We start from the raw sequence: 14344 nt of genomic DNA, 5'->3' as shown, positions 1-14344 counted from the left end.
TTCAGGTGAATATGATTTTCTGTATTCATCTGGTATTTCTCACAGACAGAATCACAGTAAAATTTACTTAATGCTCAAATTGTTCCCTAATATATCAATTATATTGGAACAAATATGCAGTTTCAAGGCAAGGTATTATAGCAGCACTGACTTATAGCTGAGGGTAAGGAAATCACTTTAGTTTGGAGAGACTACTACTTTTTATAGTAGTCTTTAAAATAGGTATGTATTCTGATACATAGAGATTCCTTGCAACAAATATTTACTAAGCATCTTCTAGTTGCCATACACTTTCTAAATATTTAGGATACAGCAGTGAATAAGTTACTTCCTCCACTTTGAAACTGATCCTGCATAATAAAGAGCTAATATGCTAATTAGACTGAACAGCAGTACAACTATCTGGACAATCTCCCGAACAAAGCCGGGGCTATGAGGGCCAGCCGAGACAGCCGGGGCTGCAAGGGCCGACCGAGGCTGAGCGGGCCAGCTGGGGCTGTGAGGGGCTGCGAGGGCCGAGCCCCTTGCACAGATTTTGTGCATCAGGCCTCTAGTGTTACTATAAAGAATTTGTTGCCAGGAGTTGGTTTTTAAGAGGTAAAATTGGACAGATATGTGAAAGAGGAAGTCTGGCAAGGAGTCTACTGAGCAACAAGGCTTTTCTCTAACCTCTCAAATTACATACTTTTACAAGATTTCCTAGATCCTGTGTAACTCGAGATTCCAATATTCACAGAAAAAAAAAAATATCTCCAGAGCTTACATCCCAAGTGCCCATCAGTAGATGAGCAGATTTAAAAAAAACAAAAAAAAACCAGTGGCCGAAACCGGTTTGGCTCAGTGGATAGAGCGTCGGCCTGCGGACTGAAAGGTCCCGGTTCGATTCCGGTCAAGGGCATGTACCAGGGTTGCGGGCACATCCCCAGTGGGAGATGTGCAGGAGGCAGCTGATCGATGTTTCTCTCTCATCGATATTTCTAACTCTCTATCTCTCTCCCTTCCTCTCTGTAAAAAATCAATAAAATATATTTAAAAAAAAAAAAAAAAAAAAACAGTGGTACATTCATACCCTGGAATACTATGCAGCAGTAAAAAAGAAGGATCTCTTACCCTTTGAGACAGCATGGAGGAAAAGTATGCTAAGCGAAATAAGCCAGTCAGAGAAAGACAAGTATCACACGATCTTACTCATATGTGGAAACTAAAGAACAAAATACTTCCTAAATATCTTTTAAGTTTTTCTTTCTACTCAGTCTCCATTGGTTTCTCTGCAATTACAAGTTGTTACATTTCCTGGTTAGACTACAGCAATTTTCTAACTGGTCTTCTCACATATTCTTTTGCCCTTTTCTCTGTTATAGCCAGCCGTTCTCCAAATATACGTAATTTTTCAATCATGTCACCTTCCCTACTTCTGAGCTTAAATCCTTCAAGTGGCTTCCCATTACTCTGAAAGTAAAACCTCCAAATTTTAATGACCTATAAAGCACTTCATGATTTGGGCCCTACCTTTTTCTTGCTCTGTTCTCTACAATTTTCCATAATGTACCATACCACCTTTTAATTTCTGTTTTTGAATGATGTGAAAAAGATGAAAAAATTGATAGCAAGATAAACTGAGATGGCCGGCATCAGATCTGGTAGCAGAAGGAGGCAGACAAAAGATAAAATAGTGGGCGAGTTAAAATTGTTACCTAAATGTGAATGTGTATTTAACCCGTGGGTTTCTGTGGCCTGGAGAGCAAGGGCATTATGAATGACACACAGTAAAGACTGAATTCTATTGTGTTCCTCCAATTAGTATTGATATTTGGTTGGTTGTTTTGTTTGCTTGCTTGTCTGTTTTAGTTAACTTGGCTGAACTCAACTATACACTGAAATCTCAGTTTTGTTATTTTAGCCTTAGCCTGGCTGCTTGGAATCACTCACATATGTGTAATGTGGGGATCAGAGATGTGTGTAGATAGAATATGTAGAATTTGGTGCTTCTGTTCTTTCTGTGATTTACTCACTAGTTTTCAGCTGTTGTGGTTATGTCAAAGTCTGTCCTTTGTTTCAGTAAGCGAGTAAGGTTGCAGGTTTTCTGTCTAGGTTTTATCTACCCGAACCAACTGGGGCCAGCTATTTTTAAAAATGGAAAGTCACCCCATGCTGTACTCTCTCCTAAGTACTGACTCTCTTCTCCCCATCCCTAGCACCACCACCACCACCACCACCACCACCCCATTGCTGTTTCTGCTTTCTGCCTTCAAGTAGTTGCTTTTTATACTTTGTCTATTGTTTATAGTTGTTCTTGGTGAGAGAGTTGGTCTAGTAGGAGCTACTTAGCCATTGCAGAAAGTGAAACCCCCAAATAAATTTGAACAGTTTCTTCATTTGTATACTTGATAGTCTTTATGAGAAAAAGAAAAGCAAGTGTGATAGTTTTTTAAAGAATTTTAGAGCTTTCTGTATATGTTTTAATAATGAAATAAGTTGAAATTTATTTTCATGATTTATCCTCTTTTAAATAATAAAATGTTCCTGAATTAGACTGAAAATGTATTTGCTTCGTCCTCTGGATAAGCTTCTCCCTCTAGATATTTGCTTCTGGGAACAGCAAATATCTAGATCATTAGAAATGTCGTGAAACAAAGGAATTTGAAGAAATCAAACAGTAAAACCTTCATTTCATCAAAATGTTGCTTCTTTGACCTAGATCCTGGGGAGACAGCAATAAGCTTCAAAGTTCTTAATCCTGTGCAACTAACATTTTGGAGATATCTAGATAGATAATAAGTATATGTCATGTATCGATAAATGCTATGAAGAAAAAGAGTATAAGAATGTGATGGGTTGGTAGACAAGTGTGGCATTATTTTAGATAGATTGGTCAGGGAAGCTGTTTCTGAGGAAGTGACATTTGGTTAGAGATCTTCATGAGGTAAGAGAAGGACCCATGTAAGCAATCCGAGGGGAAAATATCCCAGACACAAGGAACAGCCAGTCCAAAAGCCTAAGGGAGAGATGAGATTGGCTTCTTTGAGAAGTCAAAGAACCAAAGGCTCAGTTCAGAACTGAGGGAACACGGAGAATGGTAGGAGATGAAGTTTGAGGGCTGGTAGTTAGCCAGGAGCTGTGTGTTGTAGGATTTTGAGCAGGGAGAATGATTGACTTAATTTTTACAAAGATCACACCCCTCAGTAGAGTGGGGGATGCATGTAGAACAAAGAGTGAAGCAGGGAAGATACCAGTTAGGAGACCTTTGCTTTCAATCTAGGTCAGTGGTTCTCAACCTTCCTAGTGCCATGACCCTTTAATACTGTTCCTCATATTGTGGTGACCCCCAATTTCATTGTTACAAATTGAACATAATTAAAGCATAGTGATTAATCACAAAACAATATGTAATTATATATGTGTTTTCCGATGGTCTTAGGTGACCCCTGTGAAAGGGTTGTTCGACCCCAAAAGGGGTCGCATCCCACAGGTTGAGAACCGCTGATCTAGGTGAATTATGATGGCTTGGACAGAAGCAGTAACAGAGATGGGGAAATTCAGATTCAGAATTTTTTTTTTTTTTTTTGCAGATATTTCTAACATGATTTGATGATGGATTAGATATGGGATGTTAGAGGAGGAGCAACTGTATGAATGATGGTACTATTTGCTTAGATGAAAAAGACTGGGAAAGGATTGGTTTGGATGGGGGGATATTAAGAATTTGATTTTGGACACAGAATTTTGGATATACAGAAGGAGATATGTCAGGCAGGCAGCAGGCCATATTAGTCTGGGACTCCAGGGTGAGAGCTCCCTTGCAGTTGGAGATTCAAATTTGCAAAGCCTCTGTTTAAAGCAGTGTGTTTGGATGAGATTACCTTGAAGAGGAGTGTAGGTATAGTTGAAAAGAAACCCTAGACCTGAATTCCCTAGCCCACCAACATTTAGATGTCAAGAAAAGAAAGAGAATCTGAAAAAACTGAGAAGGAGCTACCATTGGGTAGGATGAAAACCAGAAGAGTATAAATCTTGAAAGTCAAGTAAAGAAATTGTTTAAAGAATGAGGGAGTGACTGAGGAGAAGTCTGTAAGATGAAGACTGAGGACTGACCTTTAGTTTGAAAATCCAAAGGTCTGTGACAGCTTTGATAAGTATAGTTTCAGTGCGGGAAAGGCTATGAAACCCCGATTGGGATAGACTTATAAGAGATTAGGAGGAAGGAAATGAAGATGATTAAGTATAAACAACCCTTTCCAGGAGTTTTAGTCCAGAGGAGGGAAGGGGCAGAGTAAAGTCAGGGGTAGCTTTCTCAAGATGAGCAGCACCCCTTAAATTATTTTTAAATATCATTTCCTAACTTTCAGTGCTTTTCTCCTGCAGCCCTTTTGTAGAAACACTTTCAGTGCTGAAATTGTGTGTGTATGTGTCTTACATAGAAATAGATTTTGGAAATTTATATTGCAAATAACTTGGTTTGACAGTGCTTTCACCTAATATGTAACCAAGCTAGTCACATAGAATTAAGTAAAATTTAATCAGATGATAATAAAAATCTGAAGGGCTGTACTGTGCATGCTCTCTAAGTGACTTATTCTGTTGTGGACTCAGGAATTCTGTCATAACTAAATTTACTAAAAAATAGTTTAATATCAACTGTTAACGCTGAAAACTGTCTACAAAGTGCTAGATTTACAATAATGAATCGAAGAGACCTAATTTCTATATTCATGGAGTTTACAGACCTGTATTTTTTTAAGGTTATGTTAATGAGGTTAAAAGAAATGCTACAGATAAGAAATTTGTTTTAAAGAGACTGTCTTTCTGTTAAATTTATCCTAAAATGAAATGTATTTTAATTATTAAGCAAATGCCATGATTGTAAATATTTTAATATGCTATTTTAGTTTAATAAACTTATATACTATTTATATCCCAGAGAGGCTTAAATAAGAATCAACGTGGTTTACATTAGGAATAAAAATAAGGTAGACAGTTCTCAACTTTGGCCACACATTAGAATCACTTGAGGAACTTTAAAAAACTTACATGCACAGGCTCCTCCCCAACCAATTAAATCAGAATCTCTGGAGTTGAGGCCAAGCATTACTATTTTTTAAATACTGATTTAATGGAAACACAGAATAAAGTGCTTCTAAGCACCTGAGAATGAATTGATTACACTTGAGGATTAAGTCTATCTGAAAATTAACAGAAAATATCAAGTGTATTGGGTTATAGGTAATTTTTTAAGCAAAACATGCAAAGTTATTTGTAGGACCAAAGTTTTTCAGGTTCTTAATTTTATGTAGAATAAATGAGAATTACTCTCCTCAGGCCATCCTCTAATCATTAAGAAAAAAAATCAGCCCTAACTGGTTTGGCTCAGTGGATAGAGCATCGTAGGCCTGCAAACTAAAGGGTCCCAGGTTCGATTCCAGTCAAGGGCATGTACCTTGGTTGCAGGCACATCCCCAGTAGGGGGTGTGCAGGAGGCAACTGATCGATGTTTCTCTCTCATCATCAATGTTTCTAATTCTCTGTCCCTCTCTGTAAAAAATCAATAAAATATATATATTTTTAAAATAAGTAAAGGTAGTCACTTTCCCCTTTTGAAAGAATGAGGGAAGACTACCTGGACAATGATTTCTTTTTTAAATACCTGTGGGCACAGTAGCTTGCCATCAGGAGTTAAAAACTGAAAAAAATAGTATAACTTATGTGGAAAGCATTGTAAGACTCAATAATATTTTTATAATTTATATTAAATAAGTACTAGAGCACAATACCCTTTAGTATTGAAATTTTAAATCCACAACAATATTCATTCTATAATCAGTTCTCATTAAATTTTTTTTTTCTTTCTTTCACAGAAAATGCGTGGACAGAAGAGATGAGTACTATTTCCACTAAGGCCTAGAACTGCCTACTGTATAAGTAGTCCTGATCGGGCAATATACGAATGGCCCAAGGAAGCCACCAAATTGATTTTCAGGTTTTACATGACCTGCGACAAAAATTCCCTGAAGTACCTGAAGTTGTTGTATCCAGGTGCATGTTACAGGTCAGTGTTCAATGATTTCTGAATCTATTAATACAAACCTGGTATTTTGTTAAACATTGGAAGAAAACTCTAATCTTCTTGTTGGCATTAATGTGCTATGATGAAAAGAGATGAGCTTTGGTGTCTTATAGTTATGTGGCCTTTAACTAGTTATTTAGTCTCTGTCCCATCTGTAAAATGGACAATACCTACCTTGTAAAGTAGTTGTGAGGATGAAATGAGATCCCAGTAAGCATTGGTACATGGCTTATACTTACTATGAGCTTGCTTTACTCTTTCCCCTCCTATTTTACCAGGTCGAAATGTGAAAGTGAGAAAAATCATTAAATAGGAGTCGAAACTCACTCTTGGGTTCTAATCCTAAATAGATACCCCAAGCATATTTGGCAAGTACTATGCCTTCTTTGTACTTGAGTTTTGTTATCTATAAAAATGAAGGAATTGACTTGACAAACTCTAACAACCCAATTCTAAAGAAAAAAGTTTGTCTTTATATTTTTAAATTAATCTAAGTTTTCCAATTAATATCACTAAACAGCTAATAAATTGTTATATTTTATTAGTATGCACAATTTCAGAAATCCATACTTCTAAATATTTAGTGATATTGTGCCTTCTCATTTGATTAAACTGGAAATCTGTCAAAACGATTTTTCAGTTCAAATAGAGATAAAAGAGTAATTTAGATTTAAACATTTACTCTTGACAAATTATTTTTAAAGTTTGAATTTGTATGAAAATTTTAAAGACTCTGTATTTGTATTTGATATTAAGTGACTTCATTTTGTTCACACCCTTATTACCTTCTTTTTTAATATTTTTAGTGATTTCAGAGAAGAAGGGGGGGAGAGGAGGGAGAGAGAGAAATATCAATGATGAGAGAGAATCATTGATCAGCTGCCTCCTGCACCCCCCACATTGGGGATTGAACCAGAAACCCAGGCATGTGCCCTGACCGGGAATTTGACTATGACCTCCTGGTTCATAGCTCGATGCTCAACCACTGAGCCACAACCAGCCGGGCCACCCTTATTACCTTTTATTCGTACATGTAATTGGTGTGTGCCTGCCTTTACTCTAACCTTGTTTGGTATCTCCCATCCATCCTCCTCAACTTTTGCCAAAGTGTCTTTCTAAATGCTGATTTTAGCACATGATTTACCTGCTTAAACCTTGTTATTGTTCCTCGTATCTTCAGAATAAAGTTCACATCTTGACTGGGGAATAACTAGGTCTGTGATCTGGAATTTGCCTTCTTCTGCAGCCTGATCTCTAGCCCAGTCTTTCCTCCTCACACCCTATGCTGTAGTCATCCTCTGTTGGAATTATCTGAATATGCCTAGCTCTTTAAATAATATAGTGTTGAAAATGTTTTAATACTATAATGCCCAAAGAGTAGATCTTGCATGTTCTCACCACACACAAAAAAAAAGTTGACTCTCTGAAGTGATGGATGTGTTAATTAAATTGATTGTGGTACTTTCACAATATGTAAATACATGAAATCATTGCATAGTATATCTTTAAAAAATCATATTGTACAACCTGAATATGTACAATTTTTATTTGTTAATCATACGTCAGCAAAGCTGTAAGGAAATAAGTAAAAATAAATTTTAAAAACAATAAATAGCATATGTTTTGGTGATAAACAGGTTTGAGTTCAAGTTTTTGACAGTTACTAGGAGTATTTAACTTCTCTGATCCTCATTTTTCTCAACTGTACAATGGGAATAAAAAAACTTCACAGAGTATTAAATATGATACTACAGGTAAAGCAATTAGTAGGGGTCGTATTAAGAATGGAGTCAGAGATTAAAGCAAGTATAAGGAGGAGCAGAAATAGTGGGGGAAGGTGTCTCCCCTAGAACCCAGGTACCTCTTCCTAATTTTTCAAATATAATTTTGTGATAAAATAAGACGATGCTGAGAATGTTCCATGAGTCACAGAAAAATACTATAGGATCTGCAGTAAAATTTTATAAGAGTTAATATTGAAAAAACTGTTTAGAACAGTTTCCCAATAGCACAGCTATAGAGATTTTGAAGTACCTTAACTGGGACTAAAGCATAGAACCTTTTGTAATATTATTTAAAATATTTTCTGTTTTTATGTTTTTAATTTTCAATTATAGTTGACATTCTATTTAAAATATTTTCAAAAAATAAAGAACTGTATTACTCTTACAGTATAATCTTCAGGAGGGTGTATTAAGCTAAGAAAACAGATCAGTATATATAGATGAGAGCAGGGGGAATAAATATATACATGTTTATATATTTGCCCATGTTTGCATGAAGAAATGCTGGTAGGGTTAAAAACACAATTAATAAAAAAACTGTTACCGATAGTGGGCAAGAGGAAACGAGTCAGATATCACCTTCACTGTGTTAATCTGATTTTACAAATCAAACCTTCCTACAACATGAACTCTGTTTTGCTTGCCAGATACCCATGAGGCAGACGATATACTCTTTCATATTCAGTTATAAATCATTCTGGGCATCCCAGTAATGTGCTGTTTAGCTGATGGGACAAGAAATTTAATAAGAAAGGAACAGGGAGGGCAACTCGGGGGATACAACTAGAGTGTAAGTCTTCCCAAATTTGGAGAAATAATTTTAAATTGTAAAGGTAAATTAAGCGACATCTAAATGTAGTATAAATCTTATTTAGTGACAGCCTTTCTTTGGAAGCTGCTCTCCCTTTCTCAATTGTGTTGGTATCTGTCCTTTCTCTGGAGAGATCAGATCCCCTTTATAATGTACTGGTTTAGAACTTTTCTAGATGGAAAAAAAAAAAACATAATATACAAAATATAAGAAATAAGTAGTTACAGGATCATGCGCCACTGGCACTTTTCTTCTTAAACATCATGCTTCTTAGGAGAACATAAGGGTCTATCCTCTGTTCTCTTCTGAACTTTATTTACTGCTCAGATCCCTGTTTCTGGAACTACTCACATCACTTCCTTGTGCTCTGGAGTTTCTAAGATAGCTATATTATCAGTAGGCGTAGTTCATATCTTTAAAATTGATTGATGTTTGGTGATAAATCTTAGAATAGTATGAAAATATAGCATAGTTGGTACTTTGATTTTTTTAACTGAATTTTTCACTATTAATATGATTGAATCTGTAAGTTTAAAATTGCTATTTCTTTTCAGAGTAATGCATTAAGTAGTGTTCATTCTTTTTTTGTAAAACTTAGTATTTGAGTAGCATATCCTTAGTTGATGCCTTCTTAGATGACCTCCACCTGTAGTCTTTATCCATATTTCTGTTAAAACACCTACCATTCTGTATTATATTTGTGTACACATTAATCTCCTCCACTGGACTGTGAGATCTTGAAGAGTAGTGATTGTATCCCTTTCTACTTGCCTAATGGGTGCTCAGTAGATACTGGTTGAAAGAGTAAATGAATAAGAGTTTGAGAAGGATGATCATAATGTATACTTTGATTACTATCTATAATCTCCATATCTGTACACGAAGCTTGGGGAAGAATGAAAAAGGAACTGGAATTGTGATTCCGGTTCTTTCGTAGCTTTGAAAAGATTGCAGATTTGTATGTATACAAAAAAGTAATGATACTCAACCTTTAAAAAACTCATCCCACCTGTTCTGATACACTTAAAAGAAATCCTCTACAGTTTCCCAGTAAAAGTAGTAAGGGCTTACTTGAGAAATAGTTGATTCCAGGTCTCTAGGGTATAGAGTGTACAAGGTGAGCTGAACATTTTTTCATGTTGGAAAGCAAGGGAGCTTTGAAAACTACTGGGTTCATGTCAATGTACATGGGAAGCAATTTGAAGTTATTCCTGCTAGCCTGGAAATAGGGAATAATGAAAACAACCAGTTACACACATCAGAATGTTAAAGACACAGGAGTTTATAATGATACAAAAAAATCTTAGTCACCTTTGGAGGTTGCAGGGGTACCAATTCATTACTCTACAAACCAGTACAGAGAAATTATTTATTTATCCTGCCTCTTTTGTGCAAAAACTAACCATGCCTACATACTAACCATGCCTACATATTCTGCAGTAGCCTACAATTTTACTCTCTGTTGAATTTCAGTACCACTTATTATTTGGCAAATACTCAACATTTTAATGTTACCTTTTCAAAAGCCCATGCTTGGTTTGTCTCTCTAATCTGGTTGCAAACTCTTCTAGGGAAAAGTTGGGTTTTATAAGTCATTGAGTCTTCTACAATCTCAGACAAGGTTCTGTGCGTATTGTGGGTGTTTAATAAATATGTTTATGGATAATTTGTGAATAGTGATTAGTCTCTTCTGAGGATTCTTTAGAAAAAAATCTGGTTGGTTTTTGTTTTGCTTTGTTTCTTATTTTTCTGGAGTGATCTTCCTATGGTGCTACCTAAAGACAGATAATAAACTCAGTTACTCTGGAGGCAATCTGGAGCTGACATTTCACTTATATATGTGTTTTGGGGTTGTTTTTTATTTATTTAAGTACTACAAATTTTTTGAAAGGTGATTTTAAAAGGATTTCTGTAGCACTTAAAGATGTAAAATATTTAATCATACAGTAGTATATGCTTAATGATCAGCACTCAAATTGTATTTTTAATTAGGTTGTAGTTTTATTTTATTTGCATGAGTTCATTTTACTATAAAATAAAGACTTGGTTCACTTAGCTATTGCTAATTAGAGAACGTTTCCATTATATTGGTAATAAGGATTTTTAATTCAACTCTTTGCATCAAAATATTTCTTCTCAAATTAGTTTCAAATATATCTTACAATTTTATTAACTAACATTTGTTGATTACGTAATATTTTAGTAATGAGCATAAACATTAGCTTATGGTTCTTAACATCAAGCTGTTTTTATTTTATTTTATAGAATAATAATAACCTGGATGCCTGCTGTGCAGTTCTCTCTCAGGAGAGTACACGGTATCTTTACGGTGAAGGAGAGTTGAATTTTTCAGATGATTCTGGAATTTCTGGTCTACGCAATCACATGACTTCTCTCAACTTGGACTTGCAGTCACAGAATGTTTACCACCATGGAAGAGAAGGAAATAGAATGAATGGAAGTAGGACTCTAACGCACAGCATTAGTGATGGACAACTTCAAGGTGGTCAGTCCAATAATGAACTATTTCAGCAGGAGCCACAGACAGCACCAGCTCACGTTCCTCAAGGCTTTAACGTTTTTGGAATATCCAGTACATCTGGTGCTTCAAATTCAGCACCACATCTTGGATTTCACTTAGGCAGCAAAGGAACATCTAACTTTTCTCAACCAACTACCAGATTTAATCCCATCATGGTAACTTTAGCCCCAAATATCCAGACTGGTCGTAATACTCCTACATCTTTGCACATACATGGTGTACCTCCACCTGTACTTAACAGTCCACAGGGAAATTCTATCTATATTAGGCCTTACATTACAACTCCTAGTGGTACAACTCGACAGACACAGCATTCTGGCTGGGTATCTCAGTTTAATCCCATGAACTCGCAACAAGTCTATCAACCTTCACAACCTGGTCCCTGGACTACTTATCCTGCTTCTAATCCTTTGTCACATACCTCAGCCCAGCAGCCAAATCAGCAAGGCCACCAGACCTCTCATGTCTACATGCCCATCAGTTCACCTACCACCCCACAACCACCAACAATTCATTCATCTGGTAGCTCACAGTCTTCTGCCCATAGCCAATATAACATTCAGAATATTTCAACAGGACCTCGAAAAAACCAGATTGAAATCAAACTTGAACCTCCACAAAGAAACAGCTCTTCAAAATTGCGTTCTTCTGGACCTCGAACTTCCAGCAGTTCCTCTTCTGTCAACAGTCAGACCTTAAATAGAAATCAGCCCACTGTTTACATAGCTGCCAGTCCCCCAAATACTGATGAGGTGATGTCCCGTAGTCAACCGAAGGTCTATATTTCAGCCAATGCCACCACAGGAGATGACCAGGTCATCCGGAATCAGCCTACCCTCTTCATATCCACAAACTCTGGAGCATCTGCTGCCTCCAGGAATATGTCTGGGCAAGTGAGCATGGGTCCTGCCTTTATTCATCACCACCCTCCCAAAAGTCGAGCAATAGGCAATAACTCTGCAACTTCTCCTCGAGTGGTGGTCACTCAGCCCAATACAAAATATACTTTCAAAATTACAGTTTCTCCCAATAAACCCCCTGCAGTTTCACCAGGGGTTGTATCCCCTACCTTTGAACTTACAAATCTTCTAAATCATCCAGATCATTATGTAGAAACAGAGAATATACAACACCTCACGGACCCTACTTTAGCACATGTGGATAGAATAAGTGAAGCACGGAAGTTGAGTATGGGATCTGATGATGCTGCCTACACACAAGGTAATAATAATAATAATAATAATAATAATACTGAAGGGGGATCATTTTCCATTCCAGGCTTAGTGCTGTACATTTGATTTCACTGCAGAAATGAGCATCAGCATTTTTACTTGATCTTTTAAGAGCCTTTGCGAGTATTCATATAAATTTTAAATTTCAGTTTTGTTATTGTATATAACTTGAAGTTTGAATGATCGAGTTGTAAAATGTTTAGAATAATCAACTCTTATTTATTTTCTTAATGTTTATAACACATTTTCAGTTACTGTTTTACCTATGGTGATGCTTACTTTCCCTTTAAAATTACTGCAAATAAAAGTTCATAAAAACATTTTAATAAGAGTTAGTGGACTAATATAGTAAGTCTGTCTTCTTTGATGAGAATTCTCTTCATTTCTCTAATACATGTTCTTCATCTTATTTTATATCAAAGTCTATATTGCTATGAGTCCTAGAATAATTTAAAGAAAAATTTGAATTCTGTTCTTAATATTTGTCTCTTTCAGCCTCACTTTAAAAAAAAAGTTAATGCAACCTTTCCTGTTATTTGGAATTGTCAATGAGAATGTTAGTTTTAAATCTGTCTCACTTTAGTATCCTTTTCTGAAATAGATTAGTTGATATTGGCATAGTAATAAATTAAATATATATATTAATTTATGTTTCATAAGAAATACATTGTTTGATATGCCCTCTGATATAGAATGAGCAGAAGAAAAAGAGGTAAATTAATGAAACTTTTACCAGGAACCTGCTCATCTCATCACCAAGTCTGCCTCCATTACCACCACCAGCTCAAAGGAATAAAATTACTTTTGAGTCCTTAAAGTACTGCAGGAATCAGAGACAAAAATGAGTGCCGAGTAGGGAAAAAAAAAAAAATTTAGAGAGAAATTTCAGCTTAAAATCTATAGATATGAAGAAGAGTCTTATTTTACCTATTAAGAACAAATATTGAAATGCAAACTGCTTACCAGTAATAAGAATACTGGCCAGATACCTATCTACACTTTTCTCTTTCACTCATACCACCTGTCTCTAAATTTCTGGAAAGTACCAATAAATACTTTATCATTCATTGTATTCGGAGACTTTCCGGTGTTTTCTCCCATTCATAGAATATGCTTTTTGTAATATTGGCAACTCATTCAAACCAGTTTTCTTGGAGGGGGTGGAAAGGCCTGCTTCCTGTGTTTCATTATAATAGCCAGAGGCTCTTATAAAACTGACGTTGCTGCCAAAACTGTTTTCTTATTCTCTAATACCTGTACAGAAATCCATCTGTGGTATTGATCTAACGGTAAACTACAATGTGTTTTTTTTTTAATTACTTACTAGTATATAAATATATAAACATTTTTAATGATATTTTAATACTTTCTTTTTCATTTCACTTTTGATCTATGTGTCTATTCTTATGTCCATGCTGGTACTACACTGTCTTGATTATTGTTACTTACTTTGTAAGTTTTGAAATTGGGATGTGTAAGTCGTGCTTTGTTCCTTTTCAAAATTATTTTGGCTGTTTGGGATCTCTGACTATTCCATATAAATTTTAGAATTAATCAATTTTAATTTTATTACACGCAAATATTTTTTCTACATATACTTGTGGGCTTTTTTTATTTTTAATTAAGTATATGTAGAAACAAAAGGTTCTATAATGAAAAGTTACCCTCACCAGAGACAACTAATAGCTATTCACAAATAGTTGATTTTCTATTCTGCTGGAAATTGAAATTATGTATCAAGCATATGTATATTAACATCTCTTTTAAAAAATGGAACATAGTATTTTGCTCTTTTTCTTTATCTTTTTTTTTTCTTTGACTATTCCAGGTCAACAAGTGTAGATCTGTTTTCTTTAAAAATGGCCACAATAGTATTTTGTATATAATCTCTAACCAGTCCTTTCTTGATAGACC

General features: G+C 35.5%; 1 protein-coding gene across 7 annotated transcripts in view; it reads left to right on the top strand.

Moving 5' to 3' along the window:
- TAB2 (TGF-beta activated kinase 1 (MAP3K7) binding protein 2) overlaps positions 1-14344 on the top strand; it is a 62446-nt gene that overhangs the window by 30802 nt on the left and 17300 nt on the right. For all 7 annotated transcript variants that reach the window (XM_036316054.1, XM_036316058.1, XM_036316056.1 and 4 more), the window contains 2 exons: positions 5853-6043; positions 10922-12419. In XM_036316054.1, coding sequence (XP_036171947.1) covers positions 5942-6043; positions 10922-12419 — 1600 coding nt within the window. In that variant the 5' untranslated portion in view covers positions 5853-5941. The remainder of the gene's footprint in view (positions 1-5852; positions 6044-10921; positions 12420-14344) is intronic.

The sequence above is a fragment of the Myotis myotis genome, unplaced genomic scaffold (assembly GCF_014108235.1).
Source record: "Myotis myotis isolate mMyoMyo1 unplaced genomic scaffold, mMyoMyo1.p scaffold_m19_p_7, whole genome shotgun sequence".
NCBI classification, from domain to species: Eukaryota; Metazoa; Chordata; class Mammalia; order Chiroptera; family Vespertilionidae; genus Myotis; species Myotis myotis.
The sequence above is the reverse complement of the archived record's forward strand: the minus strand, read 5'-3'. Positions and strand labels throughout refer to the sequence as shown.